General features: G+C 63.2%; 1 protein-coding gene across 1 annotated transcript; it reads right to left on the bottom strand.

The window, feature by feature from the left end:
* Positions 1-87: 87 nt before the first annotated feature.
* On the bottom strand, positions 88-17,037 carry EVPL (envoplakin). Its single transcript, XM_047757784.1, has 22 exons — positions 16,803-17,037; positions 14,333-14,432; positions 13,817-13,971; positions 13,601-13,727; positions 12,540-12,665; positions 12,343-12,381; positions 12,033-12,194; positions 11,837-11,944; positions 11,567-11,662; positions 10,273-10,398; positions 9,679-9,825; positions 9,231-9,385; positions 8,973-9,070; positions 8,493-8,665; positions 6,726-6,904; positions 6,502-6,640; positions 6,177-6,370; positions 5,702-5,852; positions 4,891-4,974; positions 4,671-4,781; positions 4,460-4,552; positions 88-3,765 (listed from the first exon to the last, which is right to left on the bottom strand). Exons 1-22 carry the CDS (start codon positions 16,898-16,900, stop codon positions 325-327), a joined length of 6,102 nt encoding a protein of 2,033 aa, XP_047613740.1. The 5' UTR covers positions 16,901-17,037; the 3' UTR covers positions 88-324.
* Between the last annotated feature and the right edge of the window lie 4,994 nt (positions 17,038-22,031).

The following is a 22,031-nucleotide window of genomic DNA, read 5'->3' as shown; positions in this document are numbered from 1 at the left end:
TTCCCAGCAGGGCCACCTGGGAGGGACCCAAGCAGCACTATCCCTCCCTCGCGGTCATGCCCCATTCCCAAATGTGAACCAGACACCCACCTGAGAAGCTGTTTATTGCAAGTGCTGGGCGGGGAGGGAGGAAAAGAGGGCTGCCGGGTTGGGGGTGGTTTAGGTACCAGGTTCGGGGAGGGAACCCAGCGCCAAGCGCATTTGAGGAATGGGGACACAGGTCGGACAGTGGGAAGCCCCACCCCTCAGACCAGGCTGCGTGGGGACCCAGGGTGCGTGCATCCTACCCTCCCCCTCACGCATGCCTCCCCCCCCAGGCCCCCGTCAGCGCAGGGAGCGTGGGGCGGTGGGGGAGGCCGAACGGTAGCAGCGGTACCCCTCCAGGGAGGCTGGCAGGAGCAGCAGGCCGCTCAGCGGGTCTTTCCGGCAGCGCCCCATGGCCTCCTTGTAGCTCATCCTCTCCTTGGAGATGGGGTCTGTCAGATCCTTCTCGTAGCTGCTCTCGTCCTGCAGGAGCTGGGCCAGCTCTTCACTGATCATTCCGGAGAGCACGGCCTGCGAGAGGGGGATGCGGCCTGTCCTCTTGGGGTCGATGAGCCCCCCGGTCAGGTGCTGCGCCTGCAGGTGCGGGAGCACGCTCTCCAGGGGCATCCAGCCCTTCCGGATGGCCTCGCCCACCGACAGCCGCTTCTTGGTGACGGGGTCCTCGATGCCGGTGAAGGCCTTCTGGGCGTTAAGCAGCCTCTGCGTTGCGCTGTTCTCGATCAGCCCCCTCTCCACGGCCTTGTGCACGGAGTAGCGCTCTCGGCTGAGGAGGTCCACGATGCCCCCCGTGGCCGCCTGCGCCTCCAGCAGTTTCTGCCCAGTGATGGGGTCCAGCATGTTCTTGGCCACGGCCGTCTTGATGGTGCACTTGTTGTCTGTGGTTGTGTCGTAGACCCCGGCGATAGGGACGCTGTCCTCGCCGAGCCCAAGGGAGAAGCCGGGAGAGAAGAAACCGGCGCTCTGGGGGCCCGGGGAGGCGAGCGGGGACTTGGAGATGATGGCGCCGATGGAGAGGGAGGCGCAGGGCTTGGTCTCGCCTGCCACGAGCAGGGCGAACTCGCCGATGGGGAGGCGGCCGTCCTTGTAGAGGTGGTACTCCTCCTTGGAGATGCGCCGGCCGCGCAGGGCGGCCTCGATGGAGTACTGCTTCCCGCTCTTGCGGTCCAGGAGCACAGACTCCTCCCCGCGGGGGCCGGAGGTGGTGATCTCCTCCCAGTCACACTCGAGCTCCTGCAGCTGGAGGTACTGGCCTCGGTCAATGATGCCCCGCTTATAGGCCTCGTACGGCGACAGGTCCCTCCCCGTCTCGGGCTCCAAGATGGAGATCTTGGTGGAGAGGTTGGTCTCGCGCGTCTGGGTCTCCTGGCTGAGCTCCTCGCGGCTCACCTTGGCGTGGAGGTCGCGGAGGGTCCGCTCCTTCTCGTAGATCTGGTCCTTCTCTCGGAGGATGGCCGCCTCGAGCTGCGAGAGCTCCTGGCCCCGCTGGGCCGCCCTCTGCCGCTCGCTCTCCGTCTTCTGGCTGCGCAACTTGGACTCCTCCTGCAGGTCTATCACCTGCTGCTGCTTCTGCTTCTCCAGCTCCCGCAGCTCCTGCCGCAGCTGCCCGCACTCCTGGCTCGCCTGGTCCCGGGCCTGCTGGAGCTCGGCCTCCTCCCGCGACCAGGTCCGCTTCAGCGCCTCGGCCCGGTCGATCCGCTCCCGCAGGCGCCTGGCCCCCTCCTCGCGGCTCTGCCGGGCGGCGCGCTCCCTGCTGAGCGCCTCCCACGCCCGGGAGCGCTCGCCCTCCAGCACCCGGTCCTGCTCCACCCTGATCACTTCCTTGTAGATGGTCCTCTCCTGCGATTTGGTTTTCTGGAGGACGTCGATCTGCACCTGCAGGTTCTTGCACTCCAGATGCAGTTCCGACACCCGCGTCTTCTCCTGGTCCAGGGCCCGCCGCAGGGCCTCCGTGGACTTCTCCAGGTCCGGGTCCTTCTCCAGCTGGACCACCTCCTCCATGACGATCTTCTCCTGCACCGTGGGAGGCCGCCTCTCCAGCTCCTGGACCCGCAGGGTCAGCTGCCGCAGCTCCCGCTCGGCCGCCAGCTTCTTGCTGCGGTCCTCCTGGAAGCCCAGCAGGGCCTCGTCCTCCTCGATGGCCGCCTGCAGCTGCTGCACCTCCCGCTCCAGCTGCCGCCGCCGGGCCACCTGCTCGTCCAGGCTGCGGCTCAGCCGGCTGTGCTCCTCGCGCAGCTTTGGGTCCTTCTGGGTAACCACCACCTCCTGCAGCACCACCTTCTCCTCGGGCCGCCTCCTCTCCAGCAGCAGGTACTTGTTCTGCAGCTCGTAGACCACGGCCTCGGTGGCCCGACGCTTCTGAGCCGCCTCCCGCACCTCTTGGCGCAGCCGCCGGGCCTCCTGCTCCAGGACCGGGTCCTTCTCGCGGCGCACCACCTCCTTGCTCACCGTCCTGGTCTCCACCTTGGCCCGCGCCCGCCGCCACTCGTCGCGCTCCCCCTGCAGGCGGATGAGCTGCTCCTGGGCCCGCCCGCTGCCGTTGACCAGCTCGTTGAGCTGAGCCTTCAGGCGGTCGATCTCCCGCAGCACCTCCGGGCTCCGCTCGTGCTTCACCACCTCCTTCGTCACCTCCTTGTACTCCACCGTGGGCTTCTGCGCCCGCAGGACCGCCAGCTCGGGCAGCAGCTGCCCCACCGCCTCCTCCACGCCGCCCCTCTTGCGGGCCGTGTCCTGCAGCTCGACCCTGAGCCGCGCGATCTCCCGCTCGGTCTCCGGGTCCACGTGGAAGATCTCGTGGACGCGCTCCTGCAGGGCCACTCTGGGCTTCTGCTTCTCCGCCACGCTGTGCTGCTCGTGCAGCTCCTTCAGCTCCCTGGCCAGAGCCCCGTTCTTCTTCCTCTCCTCCTCCAGGAGGCCCCTGAGCCTGGACGCCTCTCGGAGGAGCCTTGGGTCCTGCTCCACCTTCTTCACCTCCTTCACAACCACCTTCGGCTCCACGGCGCTGATCGCCCGCTCCAGCTCCGCGATGCGAGCCTGCGCCTTGGCCACGGCCGCCTCGGCCCCTTTCCGCTGCGCCGCGTCCTCCTGCATCTGCCGCCTCAGGGCCTGCACCGCCCGGACCATCTCCAGGTCCTTCTCCACCTTGACCACCTCTTTCACCACGACCTTCTCCTTCACGCTCGCCTCCTTCCGCTCGAGGGCCTGCAGCTCGGTCCTCAGTGCCTCCAGCTGGGCCGAGACGGCGGCGTCCTCTTCCCTCAGGTGCTGGATCTCGCCGCTGAGCTGGGCCGCCTGGCTGTCCAGGCTGGGGTCCCTCTCGATGTGGGTGACCTCCTTGGTCAGCAGGTGAGGCTGCGTGGCCTTCCTCTCGCTCTCCAGCTGCACGAGCTTCTGGGCTGCGGCCTCCAGCGCTGCCTGCAGGCCAGCCCGCTTCCGGTCCTCGTCCTCCACCTGGGACTTCAACCTGGACAGGCGGCTCTCCAGCTGGGGGTCCCGGAAGAACTCCACCACTTCCTTCTCCTCCAGTTTCTCCAAGGGCCGCTGGGTCCTCAGCTCCAGCAGCTGGTTCCTCTGCTCCTCCAGCTCCCGCTGCACCTGGGCCACCCGCCTCCTCTCCTCCTCCAGCTGGGATCTCAGGGTCTCGGCCTCTGCCCCTGCTGGGGCGGGGCGCTCGGACCCCTGCTGTGCGTGGTGGGTCACCGGAATGTCCTCGCTGAGCTCCTTCTGCAGAGTGAGAGGAAGAGGGGAAAGTCCTGGGGGGAGGGGAGGAAAGGGCCCATTCCCACCCCACTTTCCTGAGACCAGGACCCCTCTCTGCTTCCTGGGTTCCCAGTAGGTCCTGGGAGGTGGAACCAAAGCCGTGAGATGCTTGGAGGCAGGATTCTCAAGGCCCAGGGTTTAGGGTGCAAGGCAGTGGTCAGGCTGCAAATAGGAAGGTCCTCTCTCCCAAGCCGTCCCCCTTCCCCTTCCACCCAAGCTCCCGAAATGGGCCCGCAGGCCTCTGAGGGACCCCGGAGTGCTTCTCTGGGTAGGAGAAAGCTGCAAAGTCCCTTGGCCAGCCACCCCGAGTCCTGGAGACCTTCTGGTTCCTGGTCTCCCAGGGACAGAGACCCAGGTGGCCTCTCCCCAGCGGGGGCTGGGTCCCAAGGCTGAAGACGTTGTGGCCATTTTCTCCTGTCCCCACCAGGGCACTGCCCGGTGGCTCAGCTATGACCGGATTGAATGACATCTCCTCGTACTAACTCTGAGGTGGAACCAGCCTGTAAGAGCTGCTGGGGGAGAACTGGGGAGGCAGGGAGCTCAGGCCGCTGAGCCTGTCCCGGGGTGCAGGCTGCAGGGGGAGGAAGAAGGGAAGGCTGTCAGGCCCACAACGGGCCAGGCTGCCCAGTGCGGGAACCGAAGGGCATCACCGCCCTACCTTCTCCAGAATCTTTCTGGCAAACTCCAGCTGGTGCAGTTGCTGCTGCTGCAGAGCTGCAGCCTCAGTGTAGGCCTTGGTCAGGCTCTTCTCCTGGAGAGGCCAAAAGGGCGGGAGACGGAGGGTGGGGTCCGCTCCCCACCCCCACCCCCACCCTCCAGAGGCAGCAGAGCCGGCGCCCACCTGCCAGGGAACACACAGCCTCCCTCACCTGGGCCTGGATGCTCTCCTGCAGGGGAGCCACTCGGGGTCTCGTGGGGGCCGACCCCGCCTGGAGGGGCTCCAGGGAGCAGCGGTAGGTGTTTGCCTGCAGCTCATAGCCCTGAGCAGGGGAAAAAGGACAACAGGCTGGCTCACGCGGGGGCAGCTGGCAGGGGGCGGGGACTGGCAGAGTGGGAGACACAGAGGGACCTGCTGGAGTAAATGCTTACCTGGAGGGCTGCCTGGAGGTCCTGGGAGAGGCGGGATGCCATGGCCTTGTCCTGCTCTCGGCCCTGGATCTCCTGCAGCAGCCTCTGCCAGGGAAGAAGTGACAGTCAGAAAACACCGCTCACCTGGACTCCCCCTTCTGCTGGGCACCTCCAGGGCCACCAGCAGGCGGCTCCGCCCAAGGGCAGGAAGGGCTCCGTGGGAAAGTGCCTCTTCTTCCCTGTGACCCACCGTGGCTTCCGCTTGGCACATTTCGACCCCTCCCCCACATCTGGGCACCCTGTTTATTCCTCAGGCCTCGGCCTGGCTGTCAGTTCCAGGCGGCTTGCCCTGCTGTCCACGCGTGTCCCGCACCGGCTTCTCCACTAACGCGTCTATCAGTGTCACGGCCTGAGATGCACCAGCCTCCCCGCCAGACTGGGCGCTGCCTGAGGGCCGAGCTGAACGCCAGGCCCTGGTTCATGACGAGCAGGTGGTAGGGGCTCGGCGGTTGGGGCTCAGCAGGCAGGAAGAGGCTATGCAGTAGGGGGTTGGAAGCCCCAGGAGCGTAAAGCCCGCGGCCCACCTCAGACCAGACAGAGAAAGGCTGGCCGTTTCTGGGAGCAAAGTGGAGCATTGGGGGTGGAAGGCTGGTGGTAAGGGACTCCGGGCCCCCATGGGCTGAGCTTTGCGTTCCTTAAAACCCTGGCCACCAGGGGGCCACACGTGCACAGGTGGCTCTCCTGCTGGGGTGTCCACCTGGGAACTGAACTTGGCTTGAGGGCCCCGCTCTGGGTACCTGCCCCCAGGTCGCCTGCAGCTCCAGCTCCTCACCTTCTGCACCTGCAGCTTGTAGGCGATCTGGCTGGGCCCGTCACCGGGCCGCACCTGGCCGCGGGGCAGCTGCTCCAGCCAGGAGCTCAGGTTGTCCCTGCAGTTCTTGAACTGCTGGTACATGAGGCCGGTGTCTTGCACCATCTTCTCCCTGCAGGAGGTTGAGGCCCAGAGCAGAGGTGAGAGCTGCCCTCGGAGGACAGATGAGGGGCACAGAGGAGGCTGGTGGGTCCCTCTCTCCCTGGGACAGGTCAGGAGACCACCCCCCCGCGCCCCCTAATTCTGGCCCAGTGCTGGAGCTGAGCCTTCAGAGGTGGACCGGACAGTGTCTGCCAGGCGCCACCTGGGAGGTCGGTCCTGGCATCATGCCATGTTAGAGGTGAGGAACCTGAGCCTCAGAGAGGTGACGTCTCCAGTTCAGGGTCACACAGCTTGTCAGCAGCCGCTGTGGTGCACCATGGGCCCAGCCACTCACCGCAGGTCCAGCTGGTCCCCCACGGCGTGGTAGCGGTCGGTGAGGGCCCGCACCTGGCGCTGCTGGTGCGGCAGGTCTTGGCAGAACTCGTGGAAGTTGTTCTGCAGCGCGCCGCACGTGTGCTCAGCCTCCTTCAGCTGGCGGTGCAGCCCCAGCACGCAGGCCTGCTGCTCCAGCAGCGCCCTCCGCTGGCGCTGGGGGAGGAGGCGACACAGCGCGATGCACCCTCGAGGTCCAGGGAGACGCCAAGTCTGCCCTGCCCCTGCCCCCAAATGCTTGTTCAGGCTGTGCCCCCTCTCCTGCCAGGAGGCCTCCTGGCCCTCACCTGCAGCTCGCTGACCCTCTGCTGCAGGGCGCCCGGGCTGGCAGGGATGGGGGCCTCCTGCGCCAGGGCGGACTCAAAGCCTCGGATGACCCTGTCCGCATCCTGGATCTGCCGCTCCAGGCCAAGGGCAGCCTTAGCTCTGCCACAGGAGAGGTCAATGGTCAGACGTCCCCTTGGCCACACCCAGCCGCCCTGCCCAGCCGCCCCCACCCCAGAGCACTCACTTCTCTCCGTAGAGGCCGCAGAGCACCTGCACGTCGCTGCACTTGTTCTTGATGTTGTTAAGGACCACGGGCAGGTGCAGGGCGGCGGCGCCCACCGGCTGCCCGGAGAGAAACGCCTCACACTCCTGCTGCGCTGCCTCCTTCTCAGCCCCCAGGCTCTGCAGCCGCTGGGTGGTGCCCTAGGGTGGGGCGGGGCTCAGGACCTCTGCTTTGGGCAGGTGGGTTCAACCCAGCCCTCCTGCCAGGTCCACCCAACACTGCCCACGAAGCCCGAGCGTGTGGTGTGGACATGCTGGGGCTCAGTTCCCAGGGAGATGACCCGGGGCAGGCCAACCTCTCGGACCCTCGGTCTCCTCATCTACAAGACGCTTGATGAGAGGATGGAATGAGGCTCTGTGAGTCGGGAGCTTCCACCCGCCTTGGTCTTCATGTCACTGTCTTGTTCCCAAAACCTCAGTTCCCCGCCCTGTCACTCCAGGTCATGCCACCAAGCCCTGGCTCCATCCACACGGGGTGATTTCAATCCTTCTTTCATCGGGTCCTCATTCATTCATTCCGTAAGCCATTGGTGCCCACTCTGTGCCATGCCATGCCCGGCCTACCTTCCAGGCGAACTGGACCCCCAGCACCCCTGATGTGCCAGATGCTGTGACTTCAACACCCGAGGACCTACTTGGAATCTGCCCGGGCCCAAGAGAGCCACCAGGTCCCAGGGCGGTGGTAACCAGTGCCCGGCGTGGGCAGAGGTATTGCTGAGGCGGCGTAACTGGCATTGCCTCCCTCTGCCACTCCTGCCCCGTCCCCCGGCACCTTCAAGTTGGCCCAGGACCCAGCCTGTGGAGCCCTCTGACCCCCGCCGGCCCTCGGACCCAGCTGCAGCCCTCCGTCCCCACAGCTGAGGCATGTTGCGGAGTGAACATAAAAATTGCACAACGACGTGAATGACATGATTCACATTTTTAAAAAGCCAAATCCAAACAATATGTTTGAGTAAAAACCGGTTTGGAAGCATATAACCCAAACTGCCTCCCTGCCCGGTGCGGGGAAGGGGCGGCTTTCACTCGTAGCACCTCTGAGTGTTTTTGAGATGGTGTTTACACGCCGCCAACCTCTCCGGGAGGCTCCCCGCCCACCAGCCAGGAGCAAACACCCCTAAGATGCTGCTCTCAGAGCCTCGCCGGAACACCCTTCCAGAGCAGGTGCAGGCCTCTCTACTCTGAGCCCTGCCCTTCTAGAACCTTCCCAGGCCCTCCTACACTCAGCCTCAGGACAACCAGGCGAGCTGGGTATTATCGTGCCTGTTTTCAGGGATGAGGAAACTAAGGCCCAGAGAAGGTGTGTGAGTGGCCCAAAGTCACAGAGCTGGTCCACGGCGGAGCCAGGTTGGGAATGGGCTTGTATGAGCCCTGGGCTATCTGCTCCCTTCTTCCACCTCAGGGGCCCTGGGCTGCTCCCATACTTGCCTCATCTTTAGTCTATGCACCCCCAGGGCTAGACTATTTCTTTTCTTTTTTTTCCTCCTTTTTAGGGCCCCAGGCTAGGGGTCGAATCAGAGCTGCAGTGGCCGGCCTACACCACGGCCACAGCGATGCGGGTTCTGAGCCGCGTCTGTGATCTACGCCGCAGCTTGTGACAACGCCGGATCCTTAACCCACTGAGCGAGGCCAGGATCAAACCTGCATCCTCAGGGACACAAGTCAGGTTCTTAACCTGCTGAGCCACAACAGGAACTCCAGGCCGTTATCCCAGCCGCCCTGGTTCACCCACCTTGTGGCTTTGGATGCGGCCCTCCAGGTCCTCCAGTGGGGTGGCACGGCTCAGTGGGGCCCTGGCCCAGGCCAGCACCTGCCTCTCTATTTGCCCCAGGTCCTCCTCCAGCCGGGTCATCTGTGTCAGGAGCTTCTGGGCCTGTGGGTCGGCTGGGGCTGAGCCAGCTGGAGCTGGAGGACAAGGGTGCCTGTAAGCGGCCAGGGCCCCCTCACGTCTGTCCACCTGCCTGATGGGCCCTCCCCGAGTGCCCGCAGGGGGTCCTGTCGGGGGTGGGGGTAGGGAGGGAAGGGTGTGGGCAGGGCCTGGCTGAGGGAGGGACAGTGCCAGGGGCTTGCTGACCCAGGAGATGGAATCCCCAGAGCAGGAGTCCTTAATTTGGGGGCACCTCTGCCCCTGGCAACCCCCACAGGGACCAAGTAGGAACCTATTCCCTCCATTCCAGCAAGGCCTCCCCCCTCCCTGTTCGGCCCTCGCTACCCTGCTGGCCAGGCCGAAAGGGCTCCTCGGCACTGGCCTTCAGGAGGCTCTGGACTGTGGTCAGTTTCTGCTTCAGGGCCTGCAGCTCCGAGGCCAGCCTGGAAGGAGGAGGAGATCAGAGAAGGATGTGCCTCCACTCGCCCTCGCCCAGCCCCGCAGACACGCTTCCAGGCGAAGGCCAGGCAATGGCCTCCGGCTGCAGGGTCCGGTCTGGGCCCCCGGCTCCTCCTGCTCCTCAGGATCCCCGGGCAGACCCACCCGGAGGCCCTGGCCACGGCCTCAGGGTCCGGAGCTGGGAGGCAGAAGCAGGCGGCTGGGGCACGTTTGGTCTCGCCTGCGGGGCCCTGGACCACCCAGGTGTGCGGGTCGTCGTTGTCCATCAGTGTATAGCGCTCACCCCGCAGCAGCTGCACCTGCGGGCAGGTGGGGAGGGGCTCGTGCAGGCTCGGGGGCTGGGCTGGAGAAGGGGCTGAGCCTAAGAGGGGTGGAGGCTGGGTGGGGACAGGTGGGGACTGGAGCTAGGGTGGGCGGGAGGTGCTGGGGTAGGAGAGGGACGGGCCAGAGGCAGGACAGGGCTTGGAGAGAAGGGCTGCTGGGGTGGTGGGGGGGCGGGGACGGGGGTAGGAGGGGGCTGGGGGTGAGACAGGAGTGGGGAGGCCAGGGGAGCCAGGGGGGGGCAGGGGAGCTGGGCCCTCAGAGACTATACTTCTCCAGAGTCCCAGTCGCAGATGCTGTCCATGTGCAGGGGTTGCTGGGGTGGGTTCCTGCGTTGCGGCAGCGGAGCCACCTCCTGGCTCCGCAGCTGCAGCTCCCTAACAGTCTTCTCGGCCACGGCCAGCTGCTTCTCCTCTGCCTGCGGGGTCCCAGGCAGTGGGGGCTCAGACCAAGCCTCACCGGAGGCCCGCCCCAGACATTCCCCCAAGGGGGCCCGGGAGGGGCCCATCCTCCATGAAGACAGGGTCTCTCAGTCCGCAAAGTAAAAGGAGCCCCTCCCTGGGGACCCCGGATCCTAGGGTCGCAGGTAGGGGCGGGATAGGTACTGTCCAGCATCACCCAGTCCTCAGAGCTCTACTGGGCAGTCCCGGTCACATTACAGGTGAGGAAACGGAGGCCCAGCGGGGGGGAGGGCTTGCTGGGAGCAGACCAGTCTCCTCCTGCTGGAGCGAACCCCCTTCTCCTGCCTCTGCGGCTGGGGCTCCAGGCTGGACGAAGTGCCCTGGAGGCAGGAGGCCCAGACACACACGGGCAGGCCTCATCCCCAGGAGTGGGTTCGGGTGGTGGGCGGGTGGGGTCGTCTCACCTCCAGCTGTCGCAGCAGCTCTGTCAGGGCGCCAGGAGGGCCGCCGGGGCCAGGGCTGTACTGGGTGTCCAGACGGGAGCTGAGCTTTGCCAGGGACTGGCCAACAGAGTCAGCCTCTTCCTGGAACTGAGGTTGGTGGGTGGTCAGGGGCAGAGCTGGGGCACCCACTGCCCGCAACCCTGCACACCAGCTAAATGCAAACCGGCTAAACTCAAACTGCCACTTGCCCTACACGGACCCATCTCCCCAGGCAGCCAGGTCTTATTAACGGAACTGCTCTGCAAAGGGGGCGTTTTGGGGTCACTGAACGTTTCTGTAAGTGTCATGAAACACTTTGGTTTTTGTGCTTCCTGCACAGACGAAGGGCTTATACACACACACACACACACACACACACACATATATATACACACTACTTTCTTCTTTCTTCTTTTTAGGGAGCAGCAAATGGAAGTTCCCAGGCTAGGGGTCCAATCCGAGCTGCAGCTGCTGGCCTATGCCACAGCCACAGCAAGATGCGAGCCATGTCTGCAACTTAACCACAGCTCACGGCCATGCCGGATTCTTAACCCCCCGAGTGAGGCCAGGGATTGAACCCACATCCTCATGGAGACTAGTGGGGTTTGTTACTGCTGCACCACAACCGGAACTCTGTATTTTTAATTTTTTCTCTTTTGTTATTTTTTCTTTTTCTACCTGTTGTCTATTATATCCATGTTTCTCAACCCTTGTTTCATTACTGTCCCTTCTAAGGAGGTTTTTTTTTTTTTTTTTGTCTTTTTGCCATTTTCTTGGGCCGCTCCCACAGCATATGGGGGTTCCCAGGCTAGGGGTCCAATCGGAGCTGTAGCCACTGGCCTACGCCAGAGCCACAGCAATGTGGGATCCGAGCCACGTCTGTGACCTACACCACAGCTCACGGCAATGCTGGATCCTTAACCCACTGACCAAGGCCAGGGATCGAACCCGCAACCTCATGGTTCCTAGTTGGATTCGTTAACCACTGAGCCAGGACGGGAACTCCTAAAGAGCTATTTTAGACATTTTTCCTTATTGTCTCCATCGGTGCTGTGAAATTTTAATATATAAGATGTCTTTTGTGTATGTATATCTGTGATTTATCCATAAAATGAATAAATTTTTTTTCACCCACAAGAACCAACTTTCATCCCCCAGGAGTGATGTCACCCAGTCACCAGGACACAGCTCTGTCCTTCTCACGAGATTCGAGCATGGCCTATGGCCAGTGTCCTCCAGGCACCCCTGCCCCCACCCCGCCGCACCCACAGCTCACCCGGCGGTAACCCTCCACATGCTGCAGATGGCATTCCTGGCAGATGCACAGGTTCAGGAAGTTCTGCCACTCTATCTTCAGGGCCTCCTGGTGGGCCTGTGGGCAGCAGCGTGGAGCCCTCAGGCCACGCCCCACCCTGGCCCATCCACCCACTCTGCCACGCACCCCTTCGGCTGGGCCCGCCCACTGTCTCCCTCCTGGTCTCCCCAGCCTCTTGGAAGCTCCCCGATGGACGGAGCAGGGGTCCCAGAGGCAGCGGGGCCTTCGCACCTGGATGGGCCCCACAGCCGGGTGCCCGAGCTCCACCATGCGCTCCCCGTCATCCTCCAGCTGGTTCACACACTGCTCCTGGCTCAGCAGCTCATGCTGCTTGAAGTTCTGGGAGAGAGTTGGGGGGGGGGGGGCGGTAAGGACCAGGAGGTCCCAGTCCCCCCCCCCCCCGCCGCCCCCACTCTCCCCCGCTGACCTCGTACTCCCTCCGCAGGCCCTCGGGGTCGGCCATGAGGTCGCTCCAGTCCTGCTGCAGGATGCGCTGCTGCTGCTGGGCCAGGGCGCTCAGCTGGCGCGTGCAGCCCTGCAGGTGCGTGTATAGGCTGCCCAGGCTCTGCCCGCGCCACGAGGCCGCCTTCTGTGCTCGGGGGAGAGGCGGGGAGAGGGAAGGGGTGGCGAGAGGCACCATCAGGCTGTGCCCAGAAATGCTGACCCCGTCAAGGGTGCGGACAGCCAGGCCCTGCTCGGCTTCCGGCCCACCCAGCCCAGCCCTTCCCCCTGCTCACCAGTAGGTCCCGGTATTGGCTCCGGATAGTGTCCGCGTCCTGCTTCGACCAAGGGGGAGAGAATGCAGGCCCCGTGAGAGATGGGGTTCAGGGGAGAAGGGCCCCACTCCTCCCTCCCTCGCCTAGCCTGCTCGGGCTCTGATGGGAGGAGAGCGACGGGGCTGGGGCTGGGATGGGTGTGGGCACAGCTCACCCACCGGCCCTATGAGGGTCCGCAGCTGCTGCCCGTAGGCCTCGGTCTCCTTCTGCAGGATGTTGTGCTCGGCGATCTGTTGCTCCAGCTCTGCCATGCCCGGGCCGTACTGGCCTTCGCTGACCTGCTTCTGCAGAAGAGCTGGCCGCTCAGCTCTGCTGCAGGGCCTGGGGTGGAGCCCTCCGGCACCCACACCCTCCCCACATCCCCTTGGCAGGGACAGAGCTGGTCCTTTGGGCAGAGGGTGGACGGGCCAGGTGGGCGCCCAGGTAAATGGCCGCAGTTCACCTCTGCAGAACGTGCTCTTCTCCAGTGGGCCCTGGCAGAGGCCTCCGTGTTGCGTGACTGTGGAGCCTGCATCCCACTGGTCCCCAGGACTCGGGGCTCAGCCTCTGCAAAGTCTCCCCACTCGCCCGGCCCCTGCCTGGCTCCAGCCTCGGCACCTCCTGCCTGGACACCTCCAACCTGGCTCCCGGAGCCAGCCCATGCCCTCCGCTGCCCCTTCAGTGTCATCCTGGCACCCTTGCTGTTGTGACATCAAAGCACAGCTCCTCACCTGATGTGCAGGGTGTCCCTGATCTGGTTCTGCCCAGAGAACCCCACTTCCCCTGGCATCTCAAGGCAGGAGACTCTATTCTTTTTTTTTTTTTTCTCTTCTCCTTATTTTGTCTTGTCTTTTTAGGCCCGTGGTACATGGAAGTTCCCAGGCTAGGGGCTGAATTGGAGCTACAGCTGCCGGCCTACACCGCAGCCACAGCAACTCGGGATCTGAGCCGTGTCTGTGACCTCCACCGCAGCTCATGGCAATGCCAGATCCTTAACCCACTGAGCAAAGCCAGGGATCGAGCCTGCATCCTCATGGATGCTAGTCAGGTTCGTTAATCCCTGAGCCACGGCGGGAACTCTTGCTCCTTTTTTCTGGAATGTCCTCTCCTCACCCCTTCACTTCAACCCAACAACCCCTCCCACCTGCAGGAAGCCCTCCCTGACTGCACCATCTCCTCTGCCCTCTCCCTCCCCAGACCCCTGACGGCCCCCAGGTCCGAGCGCGCATCAGCCCCTGACCTGCTTCTGCTCCAGCACCCGTGCCCAGTCGACCCTGGGTGCCACGTCAGCCGGCAGCACCATCTTCTCATACAGGGCGCGGTACTCGGCACACTCCTGGGTCACCCGCTCGTGCAGCTGCTTGATGCTGCCAAGGAGGTGGCCAGCAGGTCGGAGCTGGTCCCCCGGCGCCTCCATCCCCGAGCCCCAGGTCCCCCCACCTGCCACCCCACTCACTCCTTCTCGATCTCCTCGGCCTGTGGGTGCTTGAGCCGCCGGGCCTTGTCCACGTCCAGGAAGAGGTCTTTGAGCAGCACCTCGGCCTCCTTCAGGCTGCGGCCCACCGCCTGCCGGTGCTGCAGGGCCTGGCTCTGCTCGCTGTGCTGCCGGTCCTGCGGGATGGGCTGAATCTTCACTGCCTGCCGCTGCTGTCCAAGCCCCACCCTGAGGGGCCCCGGCCCACCTTGGTGCCCACACCGGCAGAGGGCGGGCCCAGGCTCCTGTGGCATGAACTCAAGGACACAGGGGAAGCCTGGGCCCGCCTTGAGTCCCTGTGACTCTCCGCCCCCGCCCCCAGGCTAGGAGCCCAGCAGAAGAGTGCTGAGCCCTCTCTCCCACTGTGTTTGGGGGTGGCCAGTGAAGGACAGGGCTGTCCGTCCATCTTCACCACGACGAGTGGGCATGCCAGGGACCACCAGCTGTGGCTACGGGCCTCCCACGTCTGCACACCTGCCGTCTGGCCTCAGGTCTCACCTGCTGCAGCTTCTTCTGGGTCTCCAGGATGTCCCTCTCCACCTGGTCGGCATTGGCCTGCATGCGGGAGATGAGCAGGGCCAGCTCCTGGGTGGCAGCTCTGATGGGTGGTGGGGACAGAGGGCAGCGTGGTTGGAAAGGTTCCTTCTGTTCCCCTTGGGCAGAGGTCTGCCCTCCTGCCAGGCTCAGGGCCGTCGGGAGGAGCCCAAGCCCAGGGGCACTCTGGTCTCCATGGAAACCTCTGGGAGACACCCATTCCTGTGAGGATTCGGGAAATGAGGGGCCTGGGTGTATGCAGCCTGGAGGAGCAGGTCCCCACCCTATCAGGGTCCCTGCCGCTTCCTCTGGCTGGAGAGCAGTTACCCCAGGAGTGAGGGAACCACCGGCTGAGCCCTAATATGGAACGAGATGGAAAAGCCCAGGTCTTGGGAGGGGCAGTGGGCTGGCTGGGGGCCGGGGAGCAGCGGCGTGGGCCCAGGCAGCTTCCCCACCACCTCGGAGCCCTGAATCCCTGCCGCCCCGGCTTGGTCTGTGTCTGGGCTAACAAGCTTCCTGGGGGCGGGGAGAGGCCATCGGAGGACCAGGGCACTTTCCAGACTGGGGGGCTCAGAGCCCAAACTGGGACCTGACTTGGGCCAGGTCACACAGACAGGAGCAGAGCAACGAGCCTGAACCAGGTCCCCAGTGGCCGTTCCCAGCATCCCTCTGTAGGGTGCCTGCTGTGGGCTCGAGCTCACGCTCTGGAGCCCAGAGGGTTGAGCAGCTCTGGCAAAAGGCAAAGTGGTTTAAGCCTCATGAGCACGGCACCCCTGAGGTCACCATCAGGGCCTTGAACCAGGGGTCCATGGATAACCCCCCACCCCCACACCAAGCGCGGGGGCAGTGCCACAAAGACACAGTCTGAAAGAACTCTGGCCAGACAGCTTGGTTTTTCTCCCTCTCCATCACTCCAGCCGCGAGGTCTTGGGCAAGGTAACCTCTCCGAGTCTGAGGTTCCCCACCTGTAAAGTAAGGCTAATAACAACCTCACCACGTTACTGTGTTAGCAGAAGGAATTCATCTGCAGCGTCCTGAGCAGAGTCAGTACCCAGCGTTAGTTTTCATTCCACAAGAATGGAAGCCCTGTCAAGAGTTCCCGTTGTGGCTCAGCGGAAACAAATCTGACTAGCATCCATGAGGATGCAGGTTCGATCCCTGGCCTTGCTCAGTGGGTTAAGGATCCAAGGTTGCTGTGAGCTGCAGTGTGGGCTCCGATTCTGCGATGCTGTGGCTGTGGGTGTAGGCCAGCAGCTGTAGCTCCGATTGGACCCCTAGCCTGGGAATCTCCATATGCCATGGGTGTGGCCTTAAAAAAAAAATGGAAGCACTAGGAAGGGAGGGAACCATCATTTCTATTTGCAGGGGCCTCCCCTGGGTCTAGAACATTCTTGGCACACAGTAGGTGACCAATAACTATATGGACTGCACTTGAGGGGAATGACAGGCCCTCTTTAGTGGGGGCTGCAGCCAGGGACAGGGCCGTGGGGACCGAGCTGCCCAGGATTCTGCCTGGGGATGAGAGCTCTGGGTCCTGAGTCCTGGAAGGGCTGTTCCTGCCAGGGGGAGGCCGCCCCACCCTGGGCAGGGACTGAGAGCCCCAGGGAGGGCCGGTCATTCCAGTGAGAGTCTTAACGGCTGCCTTTCCTGTCCGCCCAGGAGCCCAGCCTTGATGTCGTCGCCCTGATTCCTATCGGGGTGATGGGCCTCTCATCTCTGCTCTCATCTCCACGGCCGGGACCCCGGGCAGGCCAGCTGCCACCTCCACCCTGCAGAGCAGACCGATGGCCAGTGAGTGGAAGGACGCTGTCTGCAGAACGTGGGGCTCGGGAGAGCCGGGCTGGGCCCTGCAGAGAGCTGGGTGACCCAAGGGAGGCTCTGAGACTGTCCCCTCCCCCTCCCCACAGCACCGAACTCTCAAGGCCGAGGTGCAAGCCAGGGGATGGGAGGACCTGCCGCCTGGATGTGAGGGCAGCACAGCCCCACCTCCTGCAACCCCGCGCCCCACCCCACCTCTCGGCTCCTCCGGCCTCAGCCCTCCTGCCCACCCTGTGCCCAGGTCCCCAGGGTCATCCCAGTCCAAGCTGAGCCTTGAGGGCAGAACCACAGACAGGGACCCAGACCCTCCTGTCCCCTGGCTTCCCAGCCGAGGAAGGCAGCTGTGTGGGCCCCCGTCCAGGGCATCTGCAGAGCAGCTTTAACCCGTGGCCCTCAGGCCCCCCCGGAGAACACGACAAGCTCTAGGCTGGCCCTGGCCTCCTGCCAGAGCTGGAGCTCGGCCTGAGAAGAGAGTCCACCCCCGGGCTTCTTGGCCTTAGGACACCAAATGCCAGCACTGGGCTGGTCCTAGGCTCCCGCCCGCTGCCTCCAGGTGGCTGGAGCTCCTGTGTCTGGCGCCACCCCAGCCCCGGCCACCTCCCCTGGCCCCGCTCACCGGCTGTGCTTGCTGGGGGACCCCTTGGGGGAGCCTTTGGCCGGGGAGCCCTTGGGGGACCCCTTCCCCTGGGAGCTTTTGCTCAGCCCCTTGAACATGGTCGTGGAGGCAGGTGCCTGCTCTGGCGGGGCTCGGCCGGCGCGGGCGTGCGGGCTGTGTGCGTCCTCGCTGGCGGCTCAGCCAGGCTCTGGCGAGGTGGGGCGGCCGGGCCCTGGGCAGGCAGTTTCTGGCGGCCCCTCCCTGCAGGTGAGGCTGCGAGGGAGGCCAGGGCGCATGCACCCAGGCTCCCACGCTCACGCCCGCTCCTGCACAACCAGTTTGGGAGGAAAGGGCACAGCCCAGAGGGCGGGGCGCCCGAGCCTGCCCGACTCTCAGAGAAGGTTGGGACTTGTTACACCCACACACCCAGAGGGAGCCAGCAGCGATCACGCCCAGATAGGGAAATAGCTGGACCCAGGAGGGACAGGGCTCCAGACAGACGGACGCGAGCCTGCACCAGGCTCAGGGACAGAGGCCCAGGCTTAGAGCTCGGGCTTGGGGTTAATAAACACCTCCAGCTGACCCAGTGCTAGCAGGCCCGCCCCCACCCAAGGCTCTGGCCCTGCCAGGGGTGGGAGGGAGGTCGAGGTCTCTGCTCCGAGTCCTCCACCAACATAGTGGGGCGGCCAGGAGGCATTCAGCTCAGACAGCTGGCATGAGGTACGCCTCAAGAGGGGACACTGGGAGTTCCCACTGTGGCTCAGCAGGTTAAGGACCAGACTAGTATCCATGAGGATGAGGGTTCCATCCCTGGCCTTGCTCAGTGAATTAAGGATCCGGCGTTGGCATGAGCTGCGGTGTGGGTCACAGAGGCAGCTCGGATCCCGCGTTGCTGTGGCTGTGGTGTAGGCCAGCAGCTGTCGCTCCGATTGGACCCCCAGCCCGAGAACTTCCATATATCTGCGGATGCGGCCCTAAAAAGAAAGGGAAAAAAGCAGGCACCACCCAGCCATCCCCAGCCGCTCCCTCTGCCTGGCTGGTCATCCCACCCGTCCACAGCTCCAGGGCCAGATGGAGTCAGATGCCCTTCGGTGGAATCCTCAGAAGAGTTTCAGACCAGCTTCAGAGGGGCAGGGAGCCCCCCTCCCTGGACCCCTTCCCCAAGGACCCTCTCAGCATTAGCCTTGCTGAGCCCGGGGTCTGGGGAGCCTTCTGGGAACCCAGTGAACTTGGGTTTTCCTACCTCTCCCTCCCCAGACGTGGCCCCTCGGGGTCTCTTCTGGAGTTGGGAGGAGTGTCCAACAGCAGGGCCAGCTTATTGGCCTGTTCCTTACACCGAGGGCTGCCTTCTCCGTCCTGGTCCCCAGGGTCTTCAAGGAGGGAGTGGCTTCCCTCATTTCCAGGTATTTATACCACAGCCCAGGTCAAGCCCCTTCTATAGACCCAGAGTCATTCCTGGGGGCCCGCAGGAGGCCTGGACGTAGCAAGTAGCAACGAGGAAGCAGAGCGGCCTCCAGTGTTCTTCTCCCAGCTGAGTGTGAGGATGCCACGGAGCCAGAGCTGGAAAGCCGGGCCCAGAGGCCAGCCTCTCTCTCCGTGTTATTCCTGGGTGACAATTGTCTTCTAATCACTGGTTGCACGCCTGCAATCAATCGACTGTTCTCAGAAAGGGGCCCATTTACTTAAGTGACTTCAGGGTTCAGGAGCCAGCCCTGACCACTGGCTTCTCATCTCAAACCCAAGCGTGAGCTCGTTTCCTGATCGCTGAGCTTGGGCAAATGACAGCCAAGGCTGCAGACAGCAGCCCTCAGCCACTGGCCTGCCTCCCTGAGGATGCTGGGCCCCTTCTTGGGAGGGGTGGTCATTGGAGATGGGGGCTTCCATGAGAGGAAACATCCAGACTCCAGCCCCAGGAATGGGAGCAGCCAGGAGAGGCCCTGCTGAGCTGGGTGGGGGAGAGGCTGTGTGCTCCACACACACACACCAGATAGAGGGCAGGTGGCAAAAGGCAGCTGGGCTGAGGTTTGGAATGTCTGAGCTTTGCTGCAGACGCCCCTGAAAATAAATGAGTACCAGAGGCGGCCCTTGCACGCCCCAGAGATTAAGACAAACTGACTCAATGCAAGAAAAACAAGAGCTGAATTCCTGGTGTGACTGCCTAAAGTCAAGTCCAATTAGGCCCCAGCTCCCCGGACAGGGCAGACGCGCAGGAGGCAGGAACAGCCAGGCCTCTGAGGCGGCTGCCACTACGGGATGCTCCTACTGAGCTGGCAGTGACCCCGGCCCCCAAGATGAAGGCACAGGACAAAGAAAGATGCAGGGTTTTAACTACCCGAGAAAAAAAGTGAGTTGTTCACTTAGAAGGCAGGGATGGGGTGGGCTGCTCTGACCCCCTGCACTGTCTCAGCCCCTGCGGCCCTGGAGCCCCGGATACGTGGCCGGTCTGAATTGAGAGGTGCTGAAGGTGTGAAATTCACACCCGCCTTCAAAGACTTGGCATGGAAAAAGGACGTAAAATACCGCGGTAATTGGTTACAGGTCAAAATAGTCTTTTGAAGATAAAAAGATATTTAAAAAATGGATTTAAAAACTGGATTTCACCTGGTGCCTGCTCAATGCGTTGGCTGCTGTGAACAGCAGCGGTTTATCGCTCGCAGTTCTGAAGGGCGTGCTCAGCCAACGTGCTCTGCGGGGTCGCGGGTCCTCACGCTCTCATGTGGTGGAAAGGGTGCTATTTTTACTTAAAGCGGCTGCTGGAAAATTGAAATTTGTGGCATTATAATTCCATCGGACGGCCCTGACCTTCAAGCCAGACCTGGTGCTGAGTTTCAGCCTCCCCAGGCCTCGGCCACATCGTGTCCTTTTGAACCCGGCAGGGGGCCCAGACCTGGCTCTTGTCCTGCCCCCCGCGGCCCACCCCTGGCCTGGCACTTGCTTCCTCCTCTGTGGGTCCCAAGCCTCCTGCCAGCGCTCTGCCACCTATGACTTTTTTTTTTTTTTTTTAGGGCTGCCAAGCTGAGTGGGAGGGCAAGGTCGAGGCTGCCTGGGGTGTTTGTCCCTCCTTGGGGGTGATTCTCTTCCTGGCCTTGGGCAACAGTGCCTGGCCCTGGCTCACCATGGGACCAGTGCCGCTAAGGCCCACAGCTCCAGGCCGGGGCGGCAGCCTGTCTCACAAGCCACCCCTGCACCCACAGGTCCGCAGCCTGCCCACTGTCCCTCGGGAATTGCTAGGCCTCACGTTGCCCAAGGGCTCTAAGCTCTCCGTCACCTTGAAGACAATGACTAGCCTTAATAGCTAGGTCTGGGGACCTGTGGCCCTATTGTAGAGAAGTTCAGGTTTGATGGAGGCGGCTCACTAGCCATGTCCTTTGCAAGGTCAAAGGTCTAGCACAGCAGCTGGGGAGGGAGGTCTAGTGCTGCACTGAAGCAGCAGGGGTTCTGCCTACACCACGTCCTGCTCACTGGTTGAGGAAGAAAAAGGTTTATAAAACAAACAGAGAGAAAGAACTAATATGTTTTCGTAGCTGAGGGGCAGGCCTTCCTAATCAGTCTTTATGGCCAGGAAACAGGAAACTACAAAGGGCAGCTCATCAGACTCAAGCTGTTGTCCTAATGATGCTGCTGAGACCCAGCAGGACCCAGCTGGGGAGGGGATGGGAGGGAAGAGGTAGCGGGGCCGCCCAGAGGAGGAGGAGGCTGGCTGGGCAGGGGGGGCCTCCTCACCTCTGCCGTGTGGGCCCAGCTCAGCGCACGGCAGCCTGGACCCTGGCGCAGACTGTGTGGCTGCAGGGAGAAGGAGGGCCTGTTCTAGGGATTCTGCCCTAGCCGGGTGGGGGCCCCTCCCTCAAAGCCCCAAGGCAGGGCTCAGGGGTGAAGGGCGCCTACAGGCGGCCGTGGAGGGAAAGGCGGGGTGTCCCAAGGCCAGCGCCACCCATGGGGAGTGAGGGGAAGGAAGTCCATCTCTCGGGGTCTCCTAAGGACTAAGCCCTCCGCCTGTCAGGGACGGAGATGTCCCTGTGTCCTGCCCCCGCCACTTCCACGCCAACACGAGCCCAAACTACCAAACATCAGCAGCTCTCAGGGGTCGTCACCTGCCTGCTGGAGCTGCACTGCCTCTTGGCAGATCTTTGAGACAAGTTCAGCCGCACAGAGGAGACGTGGTTCTCTTCCAAGAACCACGGACTGAGCGTGAGGACACAGAGTCGCAGTTAATAAAGGTCAACAAGACCGCCTGCTGAGAACAGGGGCCCCCGAGCCGCGAGGCTCCCTTTCCAACGCGTTTACAAGCAGCGCGGCGGGTGGGGTGACGGAGAAACCCCGCGGCCGCTGCCTCGCTCTCTGCAGGTCTGGGCACCTGTGCGACACGGCCTGAGAGAGCCGCCACGATCCCGCCCCCAGAGCCAAAGCGGTGAAATCAAATCTTAACTCCTTAGATCACAGCCCCTCGGCAGCTCAAAGGGTGAAGGGTTCCCGTACGTGCTCCGTTAGGATTCATCGTCTGAGGTCGTATTTCCACTTGTACCAACTACTAACACAGCTCCAACACTCAAGAGCCTTGACTATGCCAGACGGTGCCCACACGGAGGGCAGAGCCCAGCAGCGAGGGGGACAGGGGGGTCACCCACTGTCTCCATCAGCTAACAGACCCGCAGCTGATGCTGTCGGGAGGCAGCCGCGTTCCAACCTCTGTCTTGCAACATCGGTACATTTTAGAGTTAAATCTGGTTTCCATCTTCTCTGGAGCAACAAGGGTCTTCAAAACAGAGCAAAAAGACCCTGATACATATTTTTGCTCTCTTTGGACATGTTCCTAGACCTCTGAAGGCTCCAAGCTTCTCCAGGCTGCAGGCAGTGATGTGCTGTTTAGACTTGTGTGATCGATTCGCTGGTGGGCCGAAGGGATGCCGAGCGCCGGAGAGAGAAGCATCGCCAACGGCGGTGACAGTCAACAGAGCCCAGCTGCTGCCTTGGAGTCCCTGGAGCTGGGCCTCCTCTCCCGGGGCCGTGAGGCCATCGCCCCAGCTGAGGGAGGAAAGACCGGCGAAGGCCCAGGGCCACCACAGGCTGTCACCTCACGGCCATGGTGAAAGGCTCAGGCTGCCACCAGAGGCAGGGGATGGAACCAAGGCCGGCAGTGTTTTACGTGCCACAGGGAATCCAAGAATTCTCACCTTGTTTAATGGAAAGCTGGAGGGCACAGCAAAACCACGCACACGAAGAGGGGAAACCCGGGAGATGGACGAAGGAGGG

This window comes from Phacochoerus africanus, chromosome 14, assembly GCF_016906955.1.
Source record: "Phacochoerus africanus isolate WHEZ1 chromosome 14, ROS_Pafr_v1, whole genome shotgun sequence".
Lineage (NCBI taxonomy): Eukaryota > Metazoa > Chordata > Mammalia > Artiodactyla > Suidae > Phacochoerus > Phacochoerus africanus.
This window is presented reverse-complemented; position numbering and strand designations above follow the sequence as displayed.